We start from the raw sequence: 26,398 nt of genomic DNA on the forward strand, positions 1-26,398 counted from the left end.
GACTTCTGGCTGACAGTTAGGCCAGCCGACTACAACTGTTTTGATTGAATACTGGAATGTATGAGTCATTTAATAAATAGAATGCCTAAATGCTAAGGCCTAAAGCCACAATAAACCACATGTACACAAATACATATACAATAGCAATTAATGTCCATTGCGAAAGTCGGTCCAATGCTTGCCCAGTGCCTGATCTCTGGCCTGCTGTCGGAGCACCTTGCCGCTGCCCGTCTTGGGCAGCTCGCTGAGAAAGAAGACGCCACAGTGAAGCTGCTTGTGATTGACCACCAGGCGTTTGGCCACATACTCCACAATATCCATTTCGGTGAGCCGACTGCCAGGTACTTTGACCACCGCCGCTGCGGCTGGGTCGCCGTCGACCTCGTTCCAGAGGCCAAAGACGCACGCCTCGATCACATCCGGCAGCTCGGCGATCACCTGCTCCAGCTCGTAGGGACAGTATTGGGCGCCATGGAAGCGCAGCATGTCGCGCTTGCGCTCGACGATGTACAAGAAGTTCTCGTTGTCAAAGTAGCCCATGTCGCCGGTGTGGAACCAGCCCTGGTAGTCCTGTATGCGCTTCGACTCGTTCGGATTGCCGTAGTAGCCATTCCAGACCTTGCCATTGTGCACCAGGATCTCGCCTGTTTCGCCGTGGCCCAAACTGCGGCCGGCATCGTCCAGAATCTTCACCTTGACTCCCGGCACTATTCTGCCCACGGATGAGGGCTTGGCCACGCCCATGTTTGCCGCAACACCCCCGCATTCGGTTAGCGCGTAGCCATACGAGATCTGGCCATTCAGCAGATATTCCTGAAGCTTCAGCAGATTGGCCACATAGCAACTGCCGCCCCCAATGCTGATGAAGCGCACGCTGGCCAACCTCTGCTGGCTGAGCGTGGGAGCCTTGAGCAGCGAGGCGACCTGCTGTGGCGCCAGAGTCAGCAGCGTCACCTTATACTTCTCGATCAGCTGCAGCAGGTACTCCGGCGTATAGGCATGGTCAGTGATGACGCGCGTCGCGCCGTGGCAGCAGCTGTAGAGCATGTTGAACAAGCCCGGTGCCCAGTCGATGGTGCTGAAGGACAGCAGCACGTCTTGGCCGGTGACGAAACTATGGAGTAGTGAATCGATTAATTTACATTATTAATGTGATGTTTCTCAGTCGAGCTTCACTCTGCCCATCCTACCCAAAGTCGAAGAGGCAAGCGGAGTTCGATATGCAAACCGCCTTCGGCAAGCCCGTCGTGCCAGAGGTGCAGAGTATGGCCACTGTCTGATCCCCGCCCAGCAACAGGGGCTCCGGTCTAAGAGCAACAGAAGAGAGAAATGCAGAAGTTAGAAAAAAATGTGGACACTAAAAGTAAAAGTGTTTACTTAAACAAGAAAGCAAATAAATAAATATATACATACATATAAATAAATATAATAAATTATTTAGTGTTTTGTAAAATTAACTTTTACTACATTTTTTTTATAAATATAAATAAAAATATAAAATAAAAATAAATATATTTATATAAATAAATATATAAATATAAAGAACTATATTAAATTATTTAGTATTTAAAAAAAAAAATAATAATAAATAAAATAAAAAAAATTTTACAATATTATAATTAATTTAATATATGGTTGTACCAAACTAGTAACAGTTTAATTAAACTATATATTTCACCTCCAACAATTTTCTGAGCACAATTATAAGCAGAAGTAAATATATTTTACCTACTCACTTGTTTTTAATTAATTGATTTCAATTCTAGCATTTTGTTAATATATACATACATATGTATATATATATATATATATATATATATTTTTTTTTTGTTTAAGTATAAATACTGAAAACATTTGCCTTCATGATCTGTATTGTTTACTTACATATAGTGGAGTTCCTGTTTGGTCGGCTCTAGCAGGTCCTCAATGCGCGGCAGTTGGAGGCGATGATCCTTGAGCGTGTAAACGGGCGCCTTGAGCATTTTGGCTATGGCGCTCAGTCTGTCGTAGACAGTGCCATCGCAGAAGATGATCCGTGGCCGGGTGATGCAGAACAAGTGCTTGAAGGTGGGCTCATCGTGCCAGGGGCTGACGGCATGAAAGGGCGTGCCGTTGAGCAGGCAGCCGAGCACCACTGGCATCAGATATGTGGTGTTGGTGGCGGCAATGCCGACAACATCATCCTGACGCAGATTCATCGCCTTCAGCTGCTGGGCGATGCGTATGGCAAAGCTGATGGCCTCGCCATTTGTCAGCGCTGTGCCCTCCGTGTCGCAGATCTGTATAAAAAGCGCAAACAGTATTTTAGTATTCCCTCTAAAAGAGAGAACTGATCTGCTTTGAAGTTCACCTGGCACAGGCTTGCTGGATGGTTGCGCATGAAGGCAAACAGTATTTTGCCAATGGAGCAATCGGCGTCAAAGAAATGCGCCGGCCTTGGTCCACTCCAAACTTTTGTATATTTATCGAACTGTGTGCTGGGGCCGCCCTCCATGTTTTTCATTAGCTAACTGATAAGAGACGTGGATTTAATGTGGATGCGTCGAGCAGAGTGTCCAAGCGTCGCGCAAGTCGTTCAGCTACTGCCGACAAGCACCTGGAGTGGTCTTTGACTAGACCAGCTTGTCAGTTGGTTATCAGCTAACCGCTATCCTATCAAACGGTTAACAAACGTCACCTATCAGACGAACCGCCCGAAAACAACAAAAAGCTTCAGATACAACCAATGTTGGCGATAAGCCCAGAAAGCTGTCCAGCTGATAGCAAGGGACGCTTATTTCATGATATGTTCGCCTTTACAGAATACAAAATACCTTCGGCCAGATATTGCTCGAGCTTTCAATATTACATAGCCACACCATCTAAGGGCAATCTACAAAATATCAGCGCGCAGTGTTTGGAATTTTTCATATATCGTTTAATCTATACATAAATATTTGTGTTATGATTATGTTCCACATTTGTGGACTCTAGCTAAGCAGTTCATACAAGTAGAAGCAGCAACAGTTCGTTACACATTTCACTCGTTAAATAAGCAGTGCAATTAAGCAGTCATAAAGCAGTGTAAATAGGCATAAAATGCATTGAAATTCTATTTATTGTAATTGCTGCAGCGCCACCTGTGGGCTAACAATTGTGTTTGAATTTCTTTATGAAAAGCGATTTTATTACTAAGTAGATAGGCTAATAAGTGTTCAACATTTGTGTGTTTGTAAATCAGTTGGATTCCATTAGTTTAAGAAAATATTCCTTAGTGGCCTTGCGATTTGTTTTGCCATTGGGACTTCGCTTTAAATCATCCACTATTATAGCACCTCCATGCAAATGCTTGTTCATTACTGGTATGTTCTTCCGCACGTAGTCCACAATATCCTGAGCTTGTAATTGTGATCCTACCTTCTTCACCACAGCAGCGGCAGCCTTGTCGCTACCCATGGGATCCCAAATGCCAAAGACGCATACATCAACCACATCTGGCATTTGGGAGATAACGTCTTCGATTTCATTCGGAAAATATTTGTAGCTCTGGTACTTCAGCATTTCCTTTTTCCTATCTACTATATAGAGAAAACCATCATCATCCATATAGCCCAAGTCACCCGTGTAAAACCATTGCTCCGAATCAAGGACATTCTGAGTTTCCTCCGGATTTCCATAATATCCAGCCCAATACTGACCGCTTCTCACGCATACCTCTCCCACTTCGTTCGGTCCCAAATGATCGCCGTTCTCAGCGATTATCTTTATCTTTTTACCATCGACAGGACGGCCGCATGAGTTGGGCTTCTGATCAAAATGGAAGTTAATTGTCACTGCACCTATCTCTGTTAGGCCATATGCAAGGTTCATGCCATCTTGGTGCAATCGACTCCTTATCTTCTGTTGAGCTTCCAAGGAACACCGAGCACCTCCATAAAGAAATGTTCGTATGCTTGACATGTCGGTTTTCTCTAATTCGGGGCTGTTTCCGGTCAATGCCAAGTGAAGAGGTGAATGCATACACCACGTCACCTTATGCTGTTCAACTATTCTGAGGAAACGAACAGGATCGAATGGAATATCACTTATAATGCGTTTGGTACTGAAGACACCAGAAGTAACCGTTGTCAAAAAACCAGAGAACCAGTCCAAAGTACTGTGCGCATACTGAACGTCCGAAGTGGTTAGATCTCTAAGATGGATTAGTATGCATAATTAAATTGATTTTATTTCAAATGCTATTTTTACTTACAAAGCTGCGGAAAGGATTTTTCGACTGTTCGATATAGTCACAGCCTTGGGAATACGCGTAGTTCCGGATGAGCACAGAATGGCAAGGGTTTGATTATTTCCCTGCTCAAGTCGGGAAGGCTTAAAGTTTTCCTCTATTGGAGTGGCCAATACTTCATCAATTTTAATCGATCCAATGGGATGGTTACGCATTGTAACGATCTTCACCTTCAAGTTTTCTGTTGCTGCTTTCACTTTTTCGTATTCATCTCCATCGCAAAATATAAGTCGTGGCTTTGTTATATTGAAGAGGTGTTTGATTGCCGCCTCATCGAAGATCATGTTGACCGCGTGAAAGGGAATTCCATTGAAGAAGCATCCGTAGGTCACGGCAAAAATATGTGTGGTATTCCGCGCGATGATTCCGACAACATCCGACTGCAATAATCCTAAGGATCTCAGATAGCTGGCCACACGCATCGAGTTCAAATGGAGTTCCTCCCGTGTTAACACCGTGTTTTCCGATTCCGAGATCTGCACGAACATTAAAATATTTGCAAGAATGTATATCACTATTGCCTTACTTGAGCTATGAGCTGTGGATGGCGTCGCATTTCATGAAAGATAATCTCTCCAATTGATAAATCGGGTGCAAAATAATCACGTGCATTTTCTGCACCCCATACTTTATGTTCCGCATCGTAAGTGATCTCTGGTTTGAATAACATGCCGACTTCAAAAACTTAGTATTAATGACTGGTGATACGAAAAGGTTCGGGCTGCTTTTTATAGAGCTGGGGGTTGTCTTAAGGAAAGATAACGCAGCCTAATCTTATTTGCCATTAGATTAATAAATGAGCATAGCTTAGGAAAGTCACCACAAAAATCTGAACATATAGTGTTAATACTTCTAGCGCTCATATTTACTCAGACCCCGAATGTAATTGGTATTTGTTGGCGTAGGCTTGGTGACTTCCCTATTGTCTGTTCGGGTTGCCAGATCTAAACGGATGGTTGCTAACTGTAACTATCTCTGCTTGTAAATGAATACCATAAAAAACATCAAAAACTTCATATATCCTATCACTGTTGTTTTTTTTTTATACCCTGAACCCATTGAAAATTGGAAATGAGGGTATAATGGTTTTGTGAAAAAGTATGTAACGGGCAGAATGAATCATCGCAGACCCCATAAAGTATATAAATTCTTGATCAGCGTGACGAGCTGAGTTGATATAGCCCTGTCCGTCTCTCTGTCCGTCCGTATGAGTGCGTCGATCTCTGAAGTTATAAGAGCTAGAGAGCTGAAATTTGGCATGCATAATCGTGTGTACCATACGCAGTACAAGCTTATATTTGTTCGATAACTAATTCGTTGAGTTTTTTCAGCCTAATTTGAACACGTTTAGATCTAGAGACTTCAGATTTACTGTGTATATACAGTTGATGGATACGAAGATTTTGTAATTTACAGATTTTGGATACCACGCCCCCATCGTCCCTAATTTACAAAGTACTAGAGACCTGTGCTTTGGAATGTATACACATATTATTGTATACGCATATTGTCCATCTACAAAAGAAATTAGTCAACAAATAAATTCTCATAATATTGCCCACACTGCAGCGCAGCCCAAACGCTGTCGCTGCTTACTGCGCAGTTAACAAAGCGCGTGCTTATACATACGTGTGGATGCATGTGTGCATAAAAGAAGTGCAGAATACTTAGAATATCAGCTTGGAGGGCTCAGGGTATCTCCTAGTCGAGCAGTCTCGACTAGAGCCTTCTTACTTCTTTTTTGCTTACATTGCATATTTTCTATATTGTTAGTCATTCCGCCTGCAATTAATATCATATATTTAAATGCTGACGACATTCTGGGAGTGCTTTTTATGGTGTTTTCGTTTTTTATAATCATACTTAAGAAGGTTTCGTGTTATTTGTTTTCCAGAGCTAAAAGATATCAGTGATAAGCCTGTGATCTCTTGCCTCACATACATTTCCATTCATTGATCCACAGCTCCTCAGTCTAAATTCTTAAGTAAATGATGACTCGTTATAATTTAGCAAGTTTCGCGGTTAAAGGAGTTCCCTTCTGATTATGGTATGATCTTTATTGTGAATAATCAATGATCGATGTTTGAATTTGATTGAATTTCTGAAAAGAGTATTACTTGATGTTGACTGCAAACGCCAGGTCCTCTTCAGTCTAATACGTAGATAGATGTTATTACTTTTACTATTTTTGATTTAATATAGTACTGAACTTTTTATTTGATAACTCACTTTAACTTAAACTAATCCCCTTAAAAATGGGCCTCAACCCTTTAATTTCTATCTTTAACCTCGAGAAAGTAGGCTTTTGTGGCCTGGCGGTTGGTCTTGCCATTTGCAGTTCGTTTTAATTCATCCACGATGATAGCCCCTCCATGTAATTGCTTGTACTTGGCACTGGTATGTTGTTTCACAAAGTCTACTACATCCTGTGCGTGTAGGGTGGATCCGATCTTTTTAATGACAGCAGCGGCGGCCTCGTCACCATTGTATTCATTCCAGATGCCAAAGACACAGACCTCTGCCACTTGGGGCATCTGAGCAATCACGTCTTCTATTTCGTGTGGGTAATACATGATGTTCTGGTACTTGAGCATCTCTTTCTTCCGCTCCACTATATAGAGGAAGCCATCGTCATCCATGTAGCCCAGATCGCCACTGTGAAACCAAAGGGCTGAGTCCCGCACTGAGTGCGACTCCTTCGGGTTGCCATAGTAACCAGGCCAATACTGACCAGAGTAGACGCACACTTCGCCCACCTCGTTCGGTCCCAACGGCTTTCCCTGATCATCGATTATCTTTAACTTGAAGCCATCCATCACACGACCAACTGAATTGGGTTTTTTATCAAAGTGATCATTTTTGGACACCGCACTTCCGACTTCCGTGAACCCGTAGGCCAAGTGCATACAATCGTTGCGCAATCGACTCCTTATTTTATGCTGCGCCTCCAAGGAGCAGCGACCACCTCCATATAGGTAAGTTCGTATGCTAAGCAAATCAGCTTTCTCGAATTCCGGGCAGTTTGCTATCATAGCCAAGTGTGAAGGCGCCTGTATAAGCCATGTCACCTTGTGCTCCGCAATGATTTGCAATAAATGCGCCGGATCGAATGGATTATCAGCTATGATTCGCTTTGTACTGTAAACCCCAGAGGTAACCGTTGTAAGTAGACCAGTCACCCAGTCTAAAGTGCTATGCGTGTACTGAACGTCCGCAGTGGTTAGGTCGCTAGAACGATTCGGAATTATATTTTAAGAAAATCAATATAATACTTAGTGACACTACTTACGGACTAGTGTTAAGAATCTTTCGGCTGTTCGTGATGGTCACTGCTTTGGGAGTGCCCGTAGTACCCGAAGAGCAGAGAATGGCGAGAGTTTGAAGATTTCCCTGTTCAAGGTGAGCAGGCTTGAAGTTCTCTTCCACAGGGGTGGCCAATACCTCATCAATACTAATAGAGCCCATCTGATGGTTTCGCATTGTAACGATCTTCACTTCTAACTCAGCCGTAGCTGCTTTCACTTTTTCGTAGTCCTCGCCATCGCAAAATATAATACTTGGCTTTGTTATGTTGAACAACTTTTCGATAGTCGCCTGCTCATATGATATGTTGAGGGCGTGAAAGGGAATTCCATTGAAGAAGCATCCGTAGGTTACGGCAAAAATATGTGTGGTATTCCTTGCGATGATTCCCACAACATCTGACTGCAATAATCCTAGGGATCTTAGATAGCTGGCCACACACATCGAGTTCAAGTGGATTTCTTCCCGTGTTAACACGGTGTTTTCAGTGACAGATATCTAATCAGAATGATTATTTATTATTAGTTAGCGATTGTCCTAGTTAGCCTTTTAAGAAATCTACTTGAGCTATGAGCTTCGGATGACGTCGCATCTCATGGAAGATGATCTCCCCTATGGATAACTCTGGAGCAAAATAGTGGCGTTCCTCTTGTCCACTCCATATTCTGCGGTCCGCATCGTAAGTGTTTTCCGGCTTGTAAGGCATTCCGAATACAGCTAGTTTACTATCGTGACTGATGACATGATGCTGGATGTACTTGTGCTTTTATACTATTGTAGCGATAGCGTGATTACAAATTGTAAATAGCAGTAGCTCGTGTGAGTGTGAGTGTGTGAGTGTGTGAGTAGATCAAGTTCACAATTATATTCAAGTGAATTGTTGAGATAATCTTGACTTGATACCAATTTAAACTACGTGTATGTTTGGCTACGATATGCGATGATGAATATTATAATTTCTTAGGCATTCATAACTAATTATATATTCTCTTAGGCGTCTATCAACATGCGTAAGTTGAGCTTAAGAGTCACTCTGAGTCACTGATAGAGCATCAATAAAATCAATGAAAATATATGCTTACAAAGTAGGCACGCTCATCTTATCTGCTGGTTGTTATAAAAAATACGGATCCGAGAGCAAAACAAGTTGCATTTTCCACTCATTCAACTGAGATAAGAAATGCATATATGTATATATATATATATATATATATATATTTCTACAGCAGTATATGCATATATGTATGTATATTCAAACAACACACTCACACAGCTAATTCAAAAGTATCAAAATTGTCATGACTTGCATAAATCTTATTGAGGTGTAGTATTAGCTAATACTATATAGCTAATACTATATAGCTTTATTAGTTAACCTTAGATCATATTGCTTGATACATAAGATTATATTTATTTATTTTTATGGGACATTTTATTGTATACATTGTATTAAGATTCGATTCATGATTGTCATCTGTTAAGAGTTAAAAGTTATTTCGTAAACATGAGTAAAAATTGTTCATTGTGTTTTAGTTTTCACTGGGTTTTTATATAGCATCAGTTTTTTATAGATTAACCTGTTTATCATGGAATTTTTGGTACCGCACTATATACCCACTTTTTACAGCGTCAAATTCTTTATACTCGTTCGCAAATTAAACGGAGTCTATTGGGACTGGGCAATGGCAAGCAAACTCGATCGGTCTCTACAAATAGTCGCATTTAGTCTATAAATTATGAGTATAGCAAACTATCATATAATATATTTATTAATATTGAATTGTAAGTTTGATTATATACATACTCTTCCATTTATACATCACAGACATATAAAATATATTTTATATTTATTTATACAGAAAGAACACCAACTTATCTTTTTGACCAGTATTTGACAGTCGGTTACAGCCGACTGTAACGCTCTCACTCGTCTTGACTTGGGGGTAACCATATACAGATTCTCCCAAAGTATTTAACGTAATTAGATGATAATGAACCATGTTGGTCTCGCAAGCATTCTTATCTATGACAGGTATATTTCCAGTTGTAGATCAGTTTTGGACTACCCTAAAGTACATTGTAATTATGTAAACAATTATTATGATATCTCTTTAGCTAATTACTTTGCTGATCCAGAAGAAAATATTGTTGTTAGCTTCAATTTAAGAAATCCAAAAGTTTAATATTTATTTTATAAAACTTTCATATTGTCTTAACTTTTACTCAATTCCTTTTGCATTAGATTTCGTCATAGACTTGGATTGGCTTTTATGTTAACTACTTATTGGTCGGCTCTGTTTTCTGGGCCGATTTCAGATAGGCAGCTTTTACAGCCTGACGATTAACCTTGCCGTTGGCGCTTTTGGCCAGCTGGGGCACAATCTGAGCACCAGCATTCAACTGTTTGTACTTGACAGCAATGTGCTGGGCCACAAAGGCGATCACCTGAGCGGAGTTCAGTGGGGCATTTGGCTTGGGCACCACCGAAGCCGCGGCTGCGTCGCCTACGGTCTCGTTCCAAATGCCAAAGACGCAGACCTCGGCGACCTGCGGCATTTGGGCGATGACCTCCTCGATCTCATGCGGATAGTACATCATGCCCAGATACTTGAGCATATCCTTTTTGCGTTCTACGATGTGCAAATAGTTATCCTCGTCAAAGTAGCCCACGTCGCCAGTATGAAACCAGCCCCCCTTGTCCTGCATCTCTGCTGTGGCCGCAGAGTTGCCATAATACCCCCTCCAGTGCTGCCCGTTGTGGCAGTAGAGCTCGCCCTGCTCGTTCGGACCCAGCGACACAGCTGACTCGCTGACCACGCGCATGCGTATGTTGCCCAGGAGGCGGCCCACGGACGTGGGTTTCGAGTGGGTAGTGTAGTTACAGGAGACGCAGGTGCCCAGCTCTGTCATACCATAGGCATTGCGCAAGATGCCCTCGCCCCGCAGGTAGCTCTGCATCTTATTCAGCGTGGCCACCAGCGTGTGGCCCCCAGCGAAGAGTAAGTGCCTCAGACTGAGCAGCTGGCGCACGTCAGTAGCTGGACAATTAGCCAAAATGGCGATATGCGAGGCGGCCACCACAGCCCAGCTGACGCTCTCCTGCTCGCACATGGATAGGAAATGCTCGGCACTGAAGGCCTGCTGCGATATGAGGCGCACTGTGCCGTAGACCCCAGCCGTAATTAGGGTTATCAAGCCTGTGAGCCAGTCCAGGGTGCTGGGCGCGTACTGTATGTCGTTGCTATTCAGATATCTGGAGGAAGGTAAGAGATAATCATAATACCCTGTGTTCTACTCTGGATTGAATAAAAAAGTTTCCCAGGGATATTGGGCATACGGTATATCTAGCCAATGTCCTACCTATGACTCTCGAATATTTGACGGCTATTCGATATGGTTACGGCCTTGGGTGTGCCCGTTGTGCCCGAGGAGCAGAGTATGGCCATGATGCGATCGATGCCACGCTTAAACTGGCTGGGCTTATAGTCCTCGGGAATAGACGCTTGCAGCAGCTCCTGAATGCTCATGACGCCCGCTATGCGTCCATGTATGATTATAATGGGAACATTTAGTGCTGAGGCGATATTTCGCAGCTTTTCATAGTCTGACGCGTCGCAGCAGATAAGCCGCGGCTTGGTTATGTCAAAGAGATGGCGTATGGTGCGCTCCTCCAGGCTGGGATTGATGGCATGAAAGGGCGTGCCATTGAAGAGGCAGCCATAGGCCAGAGCTGCCAAGTGCGTGCTGTTCCTAGCCAGCAGGCCCACAATGTCCGTTTCCGCGACGAAGCCTTGAGCTCTCAGATACACACTGAATTTAGCCGCATTGTGCAGCATTTGAGAGCGGGTGAGCCGTGTTTTCTCGCTGTGCGAGATCTGAAATATGCGATGCGGATCGCTTTGCAGCTGGCGGAATATGATTTGACCTATGGTCAGATCGTCATTGTAGTAGCTTTGCTCCCGCGCGCCTGACCATATCTTGAGCTCGGCATTGTAACTGGTGATTGGGTTAGCGTTGAGATCCAACATTCTGATGTAACTGATGCAGTTGTCGCACGGATTGGCCCTATTTAAAGGTCAAAAGTTGCCTGCTTTACGTGATAACTGTAAACAGTTGGGCACGCAACAGATTCACATGACACGCGATCACTTTTATGATTATCGGCAAGATCGTGCCGAGAATTGGACGTCAATTTAGCGCTTAAAGTGTTTAATGCATATGTGAACTATTTGAGGCCATATGGCCATATGCCGGCATTTGACGTTTGTTTGACAGTTTGTTGCATTCATAGGATTATTAACTTCAATTAAAATATGATTTTTTTATCTACCTATTCCTGTACAATTGATTAGTGCAAATTTTTGAACATATGACTACTCTCAATTACTGACTGCTATAATGAAATAACTGCTTATTACATGACAAGCAGTGGAAATATTCTGTCATGAAACTGTATACTTTGTTCGATCGCAACTGCTTTGATTGTTCTAAGGAAAGCAGTACTTGGGTGTCATATAATACGAACAATTTTATAGTGCTGCTGGTATTTTTCTTCAATGGTTGCAAGCAGTAAAATATGTTCTATTTAAAATAAGATTAACAGAAACTTTTATCTAAATAAAACAAAAAGCAAAATATAAATTTTTCAGAAAAATATATATTAAAAAGTTAATTAAATATATATATATATATTTTTTTTTTATAAGAAAATAATGATCTGTAGTTTGTTCATAAGCTGATTCAATATTCAATTCCATTCAACATTATCTCAGCTCCACTTGGCTTAGACGAACCCCAAGGGGACTCTAAAACAAATAAATGAAAGTAATTAAAAATAATTTATAAATAGAGAAACAGTTATGACTTCAGTCTTAGTATTAAAGAAGTCGACACCAAGCGAGAAAAGCTGCCATATTCGCAAAATAAAAAAAGATTTGGTGCATTTTAAATTTGGTTTTTATTTAAACATGCCATGTTGTGTATTTTTCTTATTTTCTTCTTTTTTGTATTTGTTTTTATTTAATTTAATTTTTCTTTTTTTATCATTTATAAACATTTCACAAACATTTTCATTATTCTTGGGGTTTTACACATTTGTTTTGGATTTGTTTTGTTTTTGTTTTCAATTCGGGTTGATGGCAATACAACAATTATTTCAACTATTTTGTATAATTATTTCACTAATATTTTACTTATGCATTAAAATTTCATAATCTCTTTTATTTGCCTTGATTTTTTGTTATTTTTTTTATTTTATTTTTTTATTTGCGGTTTTTGGTGTTGTTCTTTGATTTCGGTATATTTTCTATTTCAATTAACTTTCGCGGGCTGCACTAAAGCAAATGTTTTTCCCCTTTTTATTTACTTTTACTTTGAACGCATGATCTTAACTATTTAGAATTTTCTTGCTGATGTATTTTTGTTAGCTAATTATTAATTATGTGTGTGTGTTTGTGTATATCTGTATGTGTGTGTGTGTGTGTGTACACTTAGCTCTATAAAGTAAGGATGTTGCAGGTTTTCAATTTGTAACTGATTCGTATTTACATTTTTTCAATATATGTGTTTGTTCCTCTTAGAAATGATAATTGCAGTTTTTCATTTGTTTACTTTCTTTACTTTCATATTTTGTTTTTGTTTTTTTGATTGTTAGAATTGGGCTTGGCTAAAGGGCCGCCGCTTTTTAATGCTTGAAGATATGTGTTATGATTTAAAAATTTTTTTTTCATTTATTTTCAATTTGTGCGAGTTAAATTTCGTTAGAGTAAAGAGTGAATTAGTGTTGGAAAAGTGATGTGAAGAGAATCAATCGTTTGTCTGTCTATGTTGGTGTAGATTGCGAATGGGCTTTGGCCGTGTGTTAGTTAGTATTAATTAATTAATATTAGTAATGTGTTTTCATTTAATTTTTGTATTTTCATTCTCGACTATTCTATGTGCATGCGTTATGCAACACTGCGTTTGCTTGGAACTTAACTTAACTACACATAACTTATGCGCTACATTTTGGTTGCTAAATGTCATTTATTTTGATGTCACTTCGAAACTTGTAAGTCTTTTTACTTTTGGATCGCATCTAGAAGTTGTGCAATTGTTAAACCTAACCATATGACATTTACATATATTTTGTATATATATATATATGCATATACATATATAAATTATTTACACCGATATACTGGACTGCCGCGCGGTAAAGAAATTCCCTCCACTTCTCTCCCTCTGCAAAATGATAATTGACCAAATTGATGAACGGCAACTGAAGGCAGCACACAACCTACGCCAAGTCTCGGATTGGTCGTAACACTTTGATCTAACATAGCTCTAATATACTATAGAGACGAACTGGAATAGCTTAGCCAATTATTCCTATCGATAGATCGATGTGCTAAGAACTACGACGCTTTCATTTAGTTTTCTATCTCTTTTCAGTTTTCTTTTTGCTTATCAGTGTATCATCAACATCAATCAAACACATTTTTTTGTTTGTTTTATTCTTGTTTTCTTTTTTCTTTTTTTTTCGCCTTTAACTGTTTGCCCGAACCATCGACTACTTATTTGCTCACATTTAAAACCCTGTATGTTCAATAGCTATAGCTTCATATACAACTAGACTTTACTTTAACTGCCCATAATTTTTTTGTTATTCATTCAATTTTATTTTTGTGTATATTTATTAGCTAGTTTAGTTAATTTTCTTGGTGAAATTTGCATTTGTTTCTTGCTTGGCACGAATTTTACAACATTTATTTCATTTCCTCTTGAGGTTTGTTTAGTGACAATTACAATCGTATAATATAGATTATACGTACATATATATATATAATATACATATATATATATATACATATATGTGCGTACTAATCATTGATTTTTGATTTTTTTCTTCTGTTTTGTTTGTTTCTTTTATTTTGGGCTTACCTTTATTATAAATAGTTTCTTTTTTTTTTTTTTTTTTTTAAGTATATATTAACAAAGGGCAAAAATATGATAAAAGCATAGCATTACAAAATATTAGAAAGAAGTTGAAAAAAGAAAATGAAACAAGCTGAATAAAAATATGATAGAACTACAAAATCTTAGTTGCTTTTTAGTCAGGAGTTTTTTTGTTTTTTGTTTTTGTTTTGTTGTACATGTCGTTGCTATGTAGAATTCAGTTATGATCTTAGGATCGTAATTATTTGGTGTTTGTGCATAGTTTTTATTAAGTTACTTTAAGGGGGAACTCGAGCTGCGTATATTATTAATTGGTTCCAACTGGGTAGGCGGCCAGCTTTTTGTTAACTGCAGGACTCACTCCTCATACAAAAGGCACTTAATAAAAACGAAAAAAAGAAAGAAAACAAAACCACTATTTTGTTTTCGGAATCAAGTGCCAAGCCTTCAATCAAAATGTGATCCAAGGTGTCTATTTAGTAAATTGGTTTTGTAAATGTTTCTCGATTTTTACAAGTTTCAAGTTTTGGTTTGGTAATAAAAAATTCGTTTTTTGCGCTACGTAATAAGCTATTTGTATTGTCTGTTAACTGGCTTTATGGCTTTATTTAAATTTAATTAATTAATTATTAATCTACTTAAGGAAAATAACTAACTAATGGAAACACAAGCTTCAAATCGTACATAATTTCAATATTAGTTTAGCTTGTTTCCAAATAAATAATCGAATTGAAATTTTATTCTAGTTTATGCTAAGTAAAATATATATGTATAAAAAAATAAGATAATTAACTCTAGGAATGTATCTATTATAATTTGTGGCTACGTAAACAATTGAATTGATTGAAGGTAGTAAACAAGCAAAAGGAAAACTCGATAAGTATATAGTTGTATATAATTGGAATCGATCTATTAGTTGATGCATTTCAATAGGAATAAAAACTTGCAATACCCACCAGTTCCATTTAAACAATGCAATGCACCTTGCACCAACTCAAAATTGTGATAAATCAGAGAGAACTTAAGCATCGGAGCGTGCCGAAGGTTGAATACCCTGGCAGTTGTATATTTCATATGTGAGCAAATGGGTAATTATTGTTGTTATTTGATTTGTTTGGTCTAACTATAGAACTATGGCAGCTATATGTTATGTTCCGATATATGTCGCTCTAGCAGCGATAAGAAGCAGCCCTTATCAAATTTCAGTCGCATTGACCCAAAGGAAACTGAGTTTACATAGGACACAAATGATGTGGCATGGCAAAAATATTTGTAATACGTGCTGCCAGGTTATCATTGTATAGAAAACTCACTTAGCTTTGTGTGCTATGCGTTGGTGTGTGTGTGTGTGTGTGAATAAACAAAACATCGTATAATGTTTTGTATCGAGTTTTATTTGTTATTCTTTTTTTTTTTTTTTTTTTTTTTTGGGGTTTTTTTTTTCTTTTAATTCGATTGTGAACATAATAATTGAATTTGCCTAGAATTTGTTTTTAGTTGTTGTTGTTGTTGTTGTTGTTGTTGCAGTTGCAGTTGTTGCTTATGTATATCTAAACTTAAATTTATCTACACGCAATTGTTGTTCGTTTTTTCCGCAGTAAATTTGCATTTTAGAATTCGAATTTTATAAACTAGTTGGCTTAAAACTTATTGACAATATGACAATATTTACAAACGTCGTGCGACTTCACTTTTTTCTTTATTCTCCTTCATCTCCTTCTTCTTCTTCTTTGGAGTTTCTTTACAACTAACTTAGCGCATTTTAAGTACAAATTAATTGTAATTTGTTTGGAACTAAACTAATTGAATTATGAACAAAACGTATATGGATTTAGGCCTATAAATAATTTATTTAAAAATCTGTATTTTTTTTTTTTTAATTTTTTAGTTTAACAATTTTGAGCATTAAAAACAAATTGAGACAAATCGAGCTGAAAGCGTTTTGCAAAACGCCCACAAATCGCTTTGTGCGTTTCTTTTTGTTCTCATTAAAATACAGCTGTGATTTCTCTTCAATTTCTTTAATTTCTTTTATCTACTATGCAGTCGTACTTGATCAATTTAACTTATAGTTAGTAAATATCTTGTCGCTCATCAAATTTTCTTATAGTGGAAATGCCTTGAAGCCTTGTCTCGCCCCATTTGATCAAGTAAAGCATACACATATTTATATATATTTATATATACGAACATATACGCATACATATCGGTATGCATATATATATATGTGCCGTATTGTAAATTTCATGTTGGATTCTACATAGCCTTTGGTTTTCAGAGACGCGGACGCGCTTTAGAAGGTCCTTTTTTGTTTTCGTTTTCGTTTTCGTTTTCATTTCAGTTTCAGTATGAAAAATCGAATCAAAATCATATAAACATATTTGGTTATTTGCAAAAAACCAAGCCGAACGAAAGCCATACGCAAAAGAATTTGGAACGTAAATTGGTAAATGAAAGTAGAAATTAAAAAAAGAGAGATATAATAGGTTAGTACAATTTCTGGTATTGTGGTGCCAGTGTTTCTCTCTAAATATATGTAAATATATGTTAAGTAAATATAAGTTAAACGGCATTTACTCATCCTCCTCCTCCCTGAAGAGATATGTGCTCCAGTAGACCAGATTGAAGAGCGCAAAGACCAGCGGGAATGTGATTCGCGAGATAACATCGATTCTCTTCGATCTAGAACATTGTCTTGGATAAATATTCAACAAGTACGAAACACATTAATTGATCATCTAGAGATTGGCTTTTTGATTTGTGATTGTTCTTTCATTTGGCTTGGCTTTTATTCGATGGCACAATAATTTGTTTGTTTTAAATATTTGAAGTATGAAAATCAAAATTTCAGTTTCAGCTACTTGCGTGAAAATCATAAAAGTGCTTATTAAGGAATTAAGATCTACTCAAAATAATCATAAGCGCATGGGCAGCTAGCAGGGCATATGGATTTTCGGGAAGTGGCTCGGTACTAAGGGATCCAAATTTTTGTTCTACAACTCAAAAAAATTTCTTTTTTTTTTAAACAAACAAATCGATAGAAAGCAAAGCACACAACAAAACTTTTTAAGTTTAAGCTGCAGCAATTTACACTGTTTAACAAAGTTTTCGTTTTCATTTATAGAAATAAGATTGAATGAAAGACAAAGCAGCAAGAGTGCTCTAGTTGGGTGTATTCGACTCGAAGATACCCAGCTTGAAAAAAAAGAGTTTATTACTCTGTGTTCTACAAAAAAGAGAATTTATTTTTATTTATTTTTAACATAACAATTAAAGCTTTGAGAGAGTGTATAAATTTCTGCATTAAGTTAAAGTTGACTTTTACTTGCTTCAGTTACAAATAAAAAGATAATTACAGTTAAGTTGGCATCACTTAAAACTTTGTTGCACAGTGTAATTGACGCAGAGCGTTAAGCAAATTATATTGTCACATTTTACTTGACTCTGGACTCTTCGAGGGCCAGATGGCAAATCATTTGGCAGCAAGCATTGAAACAAAAGACAGCGAGCAAAACAAATGATGATGGCAAGCAGCAAAGCAGAACTCGAATCGGGTTTGTCTTTAATGTAAAGTACAAGATTCAGTTTGAGGACCCAATTCAATTACTGTTAATTAGTGGCATAAAAAGTCAATGTAAATAGATATATAGCAAATTTATAGTATATAGAACGAGAGAGAGAGAGAAAGAGAGACAGAGTGAGCAAGTTGTAGATACATATTCACAACATCAAAAAGGAAATCCATCAACTACTACAAAATGTTGTTTAACGAAATTCAACTAAGTAATACGGTTGCTTACAACAGTTGAGTTGAGTTACCTTGTGGGAAACTTGGATAGCCAAGTCTTACAGCAGCTGGGGCGCTTCGGTGGCTGCATGTGGACCTCGCATTGGCGCAGCTTCTCTAGGGCCAACGGATCGCCTGGATGACGCACCAGGGGCTTCTGCAGGCCAGCCCCGCGCGAATATTGCGATGCCGTTTGAGATGGAATTTTGATTGTAGTTGATGCAATGAGGGGGGTACGTTGGGGGTGTTGGGTAATTGGATGGCGTTACGATTACGAAATGCAGTCGCAAATGGTGAATGGCGAATGACGAATAGCGAGTGGAGAATGGAGAATGGAGAATGGAAAAAGGCGAGTGACGCATGGGTGTGGCATGTGCGTAATTTCATTTAATTTCGTTGCAATTTTTCATCAAATTCCAGTTCAGTTGGTTGAGTCGATTGAATGCCACGCAGCGATGTTTGATGATGTTTTTTTTGTGTGTGTGGGTGTGTTTTTTTTTTTTTTTTTTTTTTTTTTTTTTGTTTTTATCATTTTTGAGGTCAAGTTGAGTGTTGGAAATTGAGTTGGGCATGTGTATGTGCGTGTGTGTGTGTGTGTGTTTGTTGCGTATGAGCACGTTTGAAAAAAGTTGTTAATTTTTGCGTATTTTTTGTATATGTGTGCGTGTGTGTGTGTGTGTGTGCGTGTGGTTTTTAATAAAAAGAGGCAAATATAAAAGGAAATAGTTGTTTTAATAGTTTTATCATAAACATTTTGCAAATTGCCAATTTGAGTTCTGGTCTTGCTTTTCATTTGATTGTTAAAGTGGATTTGGCTTTAAGTTAAATGGTTTGATGTGGATTAAACTTGGCAATGGGTTCTATAAACTTTACAAATCCTACGAGATTATTACCTAACATTTGCAATTATTCAAATATTTATTACTTACACACGAAGAAGAGCTAAAAAAAACGCGACTCAATGTGGCTTTCCGACATTTTCTGCTATTTATATGTATTTCTTTTATCATATTATCTATTTTTTATTTATATTGCTTGACTGCTCTAATATTGATTACTTATCTACTCTTTGCTAGCAAGAGTTAGACTAAAATTGTATAGCCCTAAGGCCTCGCTCGAAATCATTTTTTATCTAGTTCTCTCTTCATTTTTAAAAGGAAAAAATCTATAAATACTAGAGAAGCTCCTACTCCGAAATCTAAGTAAACATATCACATTTATCTTTGCTTTAAGTTGTTCTTCTTCTTATTAGAATATCCCTCAGCTCTTCCGTTATTGAATATACATCAAATCGTTAGTAAATTGAAAGGTAAGTACCATTGCGAATGTTGCATTGCTATCTGTATCGAGCAGATCTGAAGCAGCATCTAAACTGGCCTGCTCCAAATCGCGGCGTTTCTTTTTCATATTCTCCTTATGCATGTCTGCGGCCCGATCCGTATATTGTAGCATGTGATAGGAAGATGTTGGACAAGAATTTATTTGTTCCACAAAAGTTGGATATTTCGAATATTTCGATAGACAAATTTTGTTGTTGATTTTAATTTTTTTTTTTTTTTTGCGTAATTTACAATTGAGTTTAATATTTTTTGTATTTGTTTTGTTTGTATTTTTGTCAGATTTTAGGTAAGATGCATAGCACACATTTATACAGTTATACAGTTAGATAGCGACAGAGACAGCGAGTGAGAGAAAGAAAGAGAGACAGACAGAGATAGATAGATCACACATACAGAAACATTAAACGATTTGAAAGGTTTGTCAAAATAAAAATCAATATTGCAATAAAATTTTTGAAATGTTTATAATCAAGTGCAAGTTGTTTTGTCAATTGGAAAATTTGTATGTATGTTTAGTTGTTTTATTTTAAATATGTACAATTAAATAGCAATAGAAAAAAATATAACAATTTTAAAATTGCGTTTGGTGTCAAAAAAGCAAAAAAAAAAAAAAATTGTTGTTTTACAGATTTGTTTCCAATTTTTTATCAAACGCGTGTAGGATTTGAGTGTGTGAGTATATGTATGTATGTGTGTGTGAGTGAGTTGGATGAATATATATGTGAGTATGAGTGTGAAATGAAATAAGAGAGTAAATCAAAACAATTGGATTAGTAGAAGTATATATGCAAAAATCATTTTGTTGTTACAATATTTATGTGAATGAAATAACCAAAAAGAATCGACAATAAAAAATAATACATGTATTGATACATATACATTGAATGAAAAATAAATGCTAGACTACAAATTGTTGGCTTATAGCTGTTAAAAATATTTAGTTGCTGCTGGTTGTTGTAGTTGTAGTTGTTGTTGTTGTTTTTGTTGTAGATCAAAAATCAGTTTGTTTGTATTCCGACAAAAATTGTGTGAAACGCCGGCGAGTGTAGATATGAAGCTCAACTGTGTGTAGGTGTGGGTGTGTGAGTGTTGGTTTGTGTGTGTGAGATGTGTGTGTATGTATATGTGACAGTCCGTTACGAGTTTGTTTATTAGATATGCGAGTAAATTGTAGTTACATATAGGTATATATACACAATATACGTTACACGGAGCATATAAATAAATATATATATATATACTTATTTAATACATATATATATATATATGTATGTATATGCATTGTACTCGACAAAAATAATGTTGAAAAATAACAAACAAGAGTAAAAATAGAATAAACACATCGATTAATACATTAAGTAAGTTTGTTAAGAAGCATATCAAATCTCAATTACTAGCTTTATTCAAACCTGAGCGGGAGGCATAGTTCACCAGGGCGAATTCGAGCAACGCCCCAAAGACAAACGTCAAACAGACGCCGGTCCAAACATCGATTGCCTTTGTATAGGAAACGGGCGGCAGTGAGGCATTAATGCCCGATGTTTGTGTGGCCATAGTTAGTAAAGTGGTTACACCTAGAACAAATGTAAGTATATAGACGATTGAATTCTGATAGATGTACTAGAAGAGAACAGATATATACGTATGTACATATATGGGTTACCAGCAGTCTAGAGTTGGCTTTGCTGAAACGTGATTTTCATACGCAATCTGCGGTTGGGCACTTACCTAACGATACGCGCGCGGGCACTGCGCCTTGATCCAGCCAGAATGATACCCATGATACAATGACCAGCATACAGCATGGTATATAAATTTGTATTAAGTAATATGAGAATTCTCGCTTGAATAGTAGATCGACTTTGAGGCAACTGTATTCACCTATGAGTATACAAGGTAATATAAAACTGTGTCAAACTCAAAATGTACGGGAAGGATTCGAAATGGCGTTAGTTCATTTTTGATCTCGCACGCACGCACACATATGTATATGTATATATATATGTACACAGAGAGTAGGTGAGTTTAGACACTGACAAAAAAATAAGTAGAAACACACAGACAAAACACACGTACATTTCCAATATTTTAAATATATTTATCAAAACAAATTTGTCATCCAATAAATCAGTAAAAACCAAAATCAATTTGCTTGCTTTTGAAATTTTGCCACGAAGAAATGAATCAGAAATTAGGAGAACATTTACTTTTCATGAATTTTTTATTGTTCTTTGTGTTCTTTTTTTTTCTGTACAGGAAAGAGGATGGCTTCAAAAAAAAAAAAAGAAGACATAAAAAACATAATATGATGCACAGTGGGTGGTATAAATTAATGTATGTACAAAACGAAAAGTGAGGGAAAAGAAATGAAATAATACAAAACGAATGACATTGAGAGACGGAATAAGAGACAGAGTTGAGTTGGAAAATTATAAAATGGCATCATAGGCAAAATTCAATTCAATTTTCTGACAATTGTTGTTGTATATTTTGTTGTTGTTCATTTTCTTGCTTGCAACAAAAATTCTTAACGGAAATGAAGTTCGCAGGGGCTTGTAGAGTGGGTGCGTGTGTTGTTGCTGTGGCTGTTGTTGTTGTTGTCGCTGTTGCTGTTGCTGTCGCTCCTGTTGTTAGCTTCCGCTGCGAACACGCCCCCATGCTGCCTGGTTGTAGCCGCCCTTCATTTCCGTTAATTTGTTGGCATTGCGTTCCATACTCTTCAAGACAAAGCTGTTTAATATTTAACATTCTCATATTTTTATATTTTCATATTCATTTCATTTTCATTTTCGTTTGCATTGCTCTCGTTTCAATTGATCTGTGGTTTTTTCGAGGGTTCTGGCTCTCTGTGGGGTATGATATATATATTTTCACATATATACTATATATATTTATTCGCAGTCGCATGTGGCATTTTTATTTGGATATTTAAGTTTTACTTATTTTGTTTTTGTTTTTGCATTTTATCTATGGCCAGTTTTCTCTCCATTTTAAACGCTCATAGAAGATATAAAATTAATAAACTTTATGTGAGCAACTAAGTTCAAGGCGAACTAAATGCAAACAACTACGCAACGTCTAAGAACGGGTTGGGTTATGTTTTGAACCAAAAAAATATATAAAAAAAAAACATACATATATGCAAATACATATATATCTTCTTTTTAGACTAGTGAACGGGCAGGCTCATGCATCGCTTCTAATGCGGGCAAATGATTGAGATGAGTGTTTTTAATTGATATTATCCGAAGCCTTCGAATGAGCTAAAGATTCTGCTAGCTATGAAAGGGGTTTCAATGGGCATTCGATTGAGCTATGATGAGAGACTTGTTAAAAATTTGTATTAACTGTGGGTTGTATACGGATTCAATTTAGTATCCACGTTTGAGTGAATGTATAAAAATCTAAATCTATAATAGTTGAAATCAACTGTCTACGCAAGCTAGGTTCATTATTGTCGAGCACTTTCTTCATTTTCTTATACATATAAGAAATACTCATTGCAATCAAATTTGTTTCTTTAAAAAATCTTGTGATTCGCTGTGAAAAAATACTATATTTAAACTGAAATTATAAATATATGATTAGGACCCCAGTTTTAAATAAACTGGTGTTGCAGCCCTGGTTACAAATTTGTTACTTCTTTTCTGGTATTTTGATATTCTATATGATTTACTAGAATCTTTACAAAAATTTATGGCTCATTGCAATAGCCTAATTAGCAATGCAGCTCAAGTTCCATAATCTTCCTACGCCTATACACCTTTCTATTGGAATCCTGTAACTGAAACATGCAAATCAGATGGAGGATCTGCCATCGATTATTTTTAAATGCATGCTTTCCATAATACAATGCAAGTGGATATCATTAGTTACTTGCACTTATCGCTGGCAGAAATGCAGCATACGCATTTGCAGAGAAGTGGGCGTGGTAGGCAAATGGCTGAGGCCCACATCAGTTGCATTTTCTAGCTATAAATTATCCACCTAAAGATGCTGACAGACTATTCGCCAAGTTTGTGAAAAAGTTTTGCGCGTTTGTATGCCACAGCTCAGTCACATAGACACATCCGCCCCCACACACACACACACACATAGATCATCATTATTGGGATGGGGGCACGGGATTGGGGGATATTTGCTCTTTGTGCAAGTTTAAGCAACTGCGTCGCAGACAATTTCCTCGATTAATTTGCTTTCCGTGGCCCGCCTTTTGCCATTTTCTTTCATTTTCTTTATCCGTTTCGTATTTGGTTGCCGCCTCGCAGTGCTCAGATGCTCAGAGCTGCGATACTCAGATGCGAGGTAGTTCTTGGTAGCCAAGGTAAACATTTGCTTAAAGCGCCAACTGATTTCGAATTGCTCATAAAAACTCGGCTAAGGTAAGGCGACACGCGATGCCAAAACTGCACTTAAAATGGGCGTGTGAGTGTGGCAGCTAGAGAGGAACAGTAAGTGTGTGTGTGTGTGTGAGTGGGTGTAAGTGTCTTGCGAGTGTGTGTGAATTACATCGTAAAAACTTGGTTTTTATGCGATTCGGGCATTGATAACGGTCCTACGAGATGCTCATGTGTAAACGGCATCATTACATGTGTTCGTGTGGTTGCATATATATGTGTGTGTGTGTGTGTATATTAGTGTTTGCTATGAAGTGCTTATGATGCCGTTTATTATAGATATAGATAGAGTATACAAGCGAACAACTATATTTGAAATAAAAACTATAGATACATATAAATAAATTAGTTATTGAATGCATAAGTTGCATAGATGCATAGATGCAAAAAAACTCGCAATGAAAATATGAAAGTTAACTAAAGCTACATATTGACAAAGATATAGATAGATAGATAAGTTCAAGTAAAAGTTGAATTATATAGAGTTAGTTCTCAACACCATCAACACAACAGTCAAGGAACACACACAAACAAACATACCCGTATTGGTTTTACTGTTACAGTAATCAGTCAAAAACTTCTCCAATGTGAAGCGAGGTAGGTGTAAGTTCTTTACCACTTGCACGGGATCACCCTCCTTCCAAAGGAATACCAAATCGTTGGTAGTCCAGCCGTCTAAGAGAGAAGAGGAAGGTCATTTAGTTGACACATATAGAGAGTAGGTATGTAGGATAATCGATTGAGGCTCTTGTATATATGTATACGATTTGAATATAATATGATAGATATATAAATCGAAACTTCTTTATATACAGTGATGTAGCTACTTAATATTACTTACAGCTAGCCATTCGAAGTGAGCATATTTGTCTATCCAATGGGTACAGCTTGAGATTCATTGGGCAGGCCAATGTTAGTGAGATGCGTATACTGTAGAGCACCGATCCATTGGGAAATATACGTATATACACATTGGGCATGATGATATTGTGAAAGTGTCCCTCCTTCTCATTGGAGAAGAACAAATCCGGCATCCACACACGATTCGCCTCCGTCAGTGTGAGATATTTCAAGCGACCTTTAGGGATAGTTGGAATGCATTTAGAGATCTCTACCATAGGGAAGTTTCATCTGGCTACTCACCTTGTATATCATCGAATTTGAGACGCTCATCCGTCCACTGCTCTCGAAAGGTTAACTGTACACTGTACTCCTGCGGTGCGCGATCGAAAGGTTTTTCGTTTGTGTTGGGATAAAAGAGAACTTTGTTAGTGCTGCGAATCGTAGGGTCGGTTATAGGCATTAATTTTAATTTCAGTTTCAATGCAAATTTCGAATAACCTCAAAATTTGGAAATTTCTCGAGTATTTTTTTGTTGTTTTTTTTTTTTTTTTTTTTTTTTTCAATTTTTGTGGTGGGTGTGGGGCGTATCAATTGGTGGGCTTGCTTTTGCGAGGGGACATTAACTTGATTTTTGGATAGATTTTGTTCTTTTTGAATATATTTATATTTTGTTTTGTGGTAGATTGTTTATGAGAGCGAGCAAGGCGTGGCGAACGTTTTTTTTTTTTTTTTTAGATAAATTTTGTTCGAGTAGTTAGTTTATATATGTTAGTAAGAAGAGTATACATGATGGCGATTATTATTGAAACTGTTGTATAGCGTTTTGCTTTTCGGCTAGTTGCATATTCTCGGCATGGTATTGGTATAAGTTGTATGTGAGTAGTATTCATGTCATGGCACATACATAAGTTTGTATATATATCTTATGTATATATATATATATATATGTATATGTATATGTATGTATGTAAATAGAATCAAAATGCAATTCAAGATGCGTCTGCGATGCTGAGCATGCAACATCAACCACATTCACCATGAACATCATTATCCAATGCATTGTTCGGCGCATCGCAACGTGTTGCATACAAAATACAAAGCAGGCAATAAGCAATAAGCAAAAAGAGCAAAAAACAGCTTGCAACGTGCCAAAAATTCATAAGCAATCATACAATATCTATTGAGCAGGCGACACAAGCAAGCAAAGGCGATGGCGCAAGCAAAGCCAATAGCTGAGGCAACAACAAAGCAGGCAATATGATATAGCAAGAGGATCAGGCTTATATTTTAACTTGGCCTAGACTTAAACATTCATATTTGAATATATACATAAATATATAAATAGAAATATATGCTTAAAGTTAACTTAAAACTCTGCATGCAAAACTTTTATAAGATTCATAAAAATGATTTTGGCAAAACTTTCACTTCATTTTGTAATTGGAGCAAAGACATGTTCAATTAACATACATTTATTTGTGCTCTAAAAGAAATTCAGGGATCAATGGTTTTTTGAAAATAAACT

General features: G+C 37.3%; 5 protein-coding genes across 29 annotated transcripts in view; all 5 read right to left on the reverse strand.

Moving 5' to 3' along the window:
* Positions 1-52: 52 nt before the first annotated feature.
* Positions 53-2,602, reverse strand: LOC6574581 (4-coumarate--CoA ligase 3). The gene is made up of 4 exons (XM_002000584.4): positions 2,351-2,602; positions 1,885-2,279; positions 1,191-1,307; positions 53-1,114 (listed from the first exon to the last, which is right to left on the reverse strand). The coding sequence occupies exons 1-4, from the start codon at positions 2,501-2,503 to the stop codon at positions 148-150; spliced, it is 1,632 nt and encodes a 543-aa protein (XP_002000620.2). The 5' UTR covers positions 2,504-2,602; the 3' UTR covers positions 53-147.
* A 477-nt stretch (positions 2,603-3,079) lies between these two features.
* Positions 3,080-4,980, reverse strand: LOC6574582 (luciferin 4-monooxygenase). The gene is made up of 3 exons (XM_002000585.3): positions 4,794-4,980; positions 4,232-4,743; positions 3,080-4,171 (listed from the first exon to the last, which is right to left on the reverse strand). Exons 1-3 carry the CDS (start codon positions 4,935-4,937, stop codon positions 3,217-3,219), a joined length of 1,611 nt encoding a protein of 536 aa, XP_002000621.1. The 5' UTR covers positions 4,938-4,980; the 3' UTR covers positions 3,080-3,216.
* A 1,472-nt stretch (positions 4,981-6,452) lies between these two features.
* On the reverse strand, positions 6,453-8,320 carry LOC6574583 (4-coumarate--CoA ligase 1). The gene is made up of 3 exons (XM_002000586.4): positions 8,133-8,320; positions 7,557-8,068; positions 6,453-7,495 (listed from the first exon to the last, which is right to left on the reverse strand). Exons 1-3 carry the CDS (start codon positions 8,274-8,276, stop codon positions 6,538-6,540), a joined length of 1,614 nt encoding a protein of 537 aa, XP_002000622.1. The 5' UTR covers positions 8,277-8,320; the 3' UTR covers positions 6,453-6,537.
* A 1,406-nt stretch (positions 8,321-9,726) lies between these two features.
* Positions 9,727-12,230, reverse strand: LOC6574584 (4-coumarate--CoA ligase 1). Its single transcript, XM_002000587.4, has 2 exons — positions 10,931-12,230; positions 9,727-10,823 (listed from the first exon to the last, which is right to left on the reverse strand). Exons 1-2 carry the CDS (start codon positions 11,596-11,598, stop codon positions 9,848-9,850), a joined length of 1,644 nt encoding a protein of 547 aa, XP_002000623.1. The 5' UTR covers positions 11,599-12,230; the 3' UTR covers positions 9,727-9,847.
* Positions 12,231-12,285: 55 nt separating this feature from the next.
* LOC6574585 (glutamate-gated chloride channel) overlaps positions 12,286-26,398 on the reverse strand; it is a 48,621-nt gene continuing 34,508 nt past the window's right edge. For 3 of the 25 annotated variants that reach the window (XM_032733657.2, XM_015167534.3, XM_015167536.3), the window contains exons 5-12: positions 25,174-25,243; positions 24,872-25,108; positions 24,571-24,705; positions 21,362-21,514; positions 21,043-21,207; positions 19,611-19,717; positions 18,326-18,450; positions 16,006-17,188 (exon numbers count right to left, since the gene is read on the reverse strand). In XM_032733657.2, the coding sequence (XP_032589548.1) occupies positions 17,080-17,188; positions 18,326-18,450; positions 19,611-19,717; positions 21,043-21,207; positions 21,362-21,514; positions 24,571-24,705; positions 24,872-25,108; positions 25,174-25,243 (1,101 nt within the window). In that variant the 3' untranslated portion in view covers positions 16,006-17,079. Of the gene's footprint in view, positions 12,376-16,005; positions 17,201-18,325; positions 18,485-19,610; positions 19,730-21,027; positions 21,208-21,361; positions 21,515-24,570; positions 24,706-24,871; positions 25,109-25,173; positions 25,244-26,398 lie in introns of those variants that run through there. The other 22 variants (XM_032733648.2, XM_032733654.2, XM_032733653.2 and 19 more) reach the window with 15 other exon arrangements.

Source organism: Drosophila mojavensis, unplaced genomic scaffold, assembly GCF_018153725.1.
Source record: "Drosophila mojavensis isolate 15081-1352.22 unplaced genomic scaffold, ASM1815372v1 contig_231, whole genome shotgun sequence".
NCBI lineage: Eukaryota > Metazoa > Arthropoda > Insecta > Diptera > Drosophilidae > Drosophila > Drosophila mojavensis.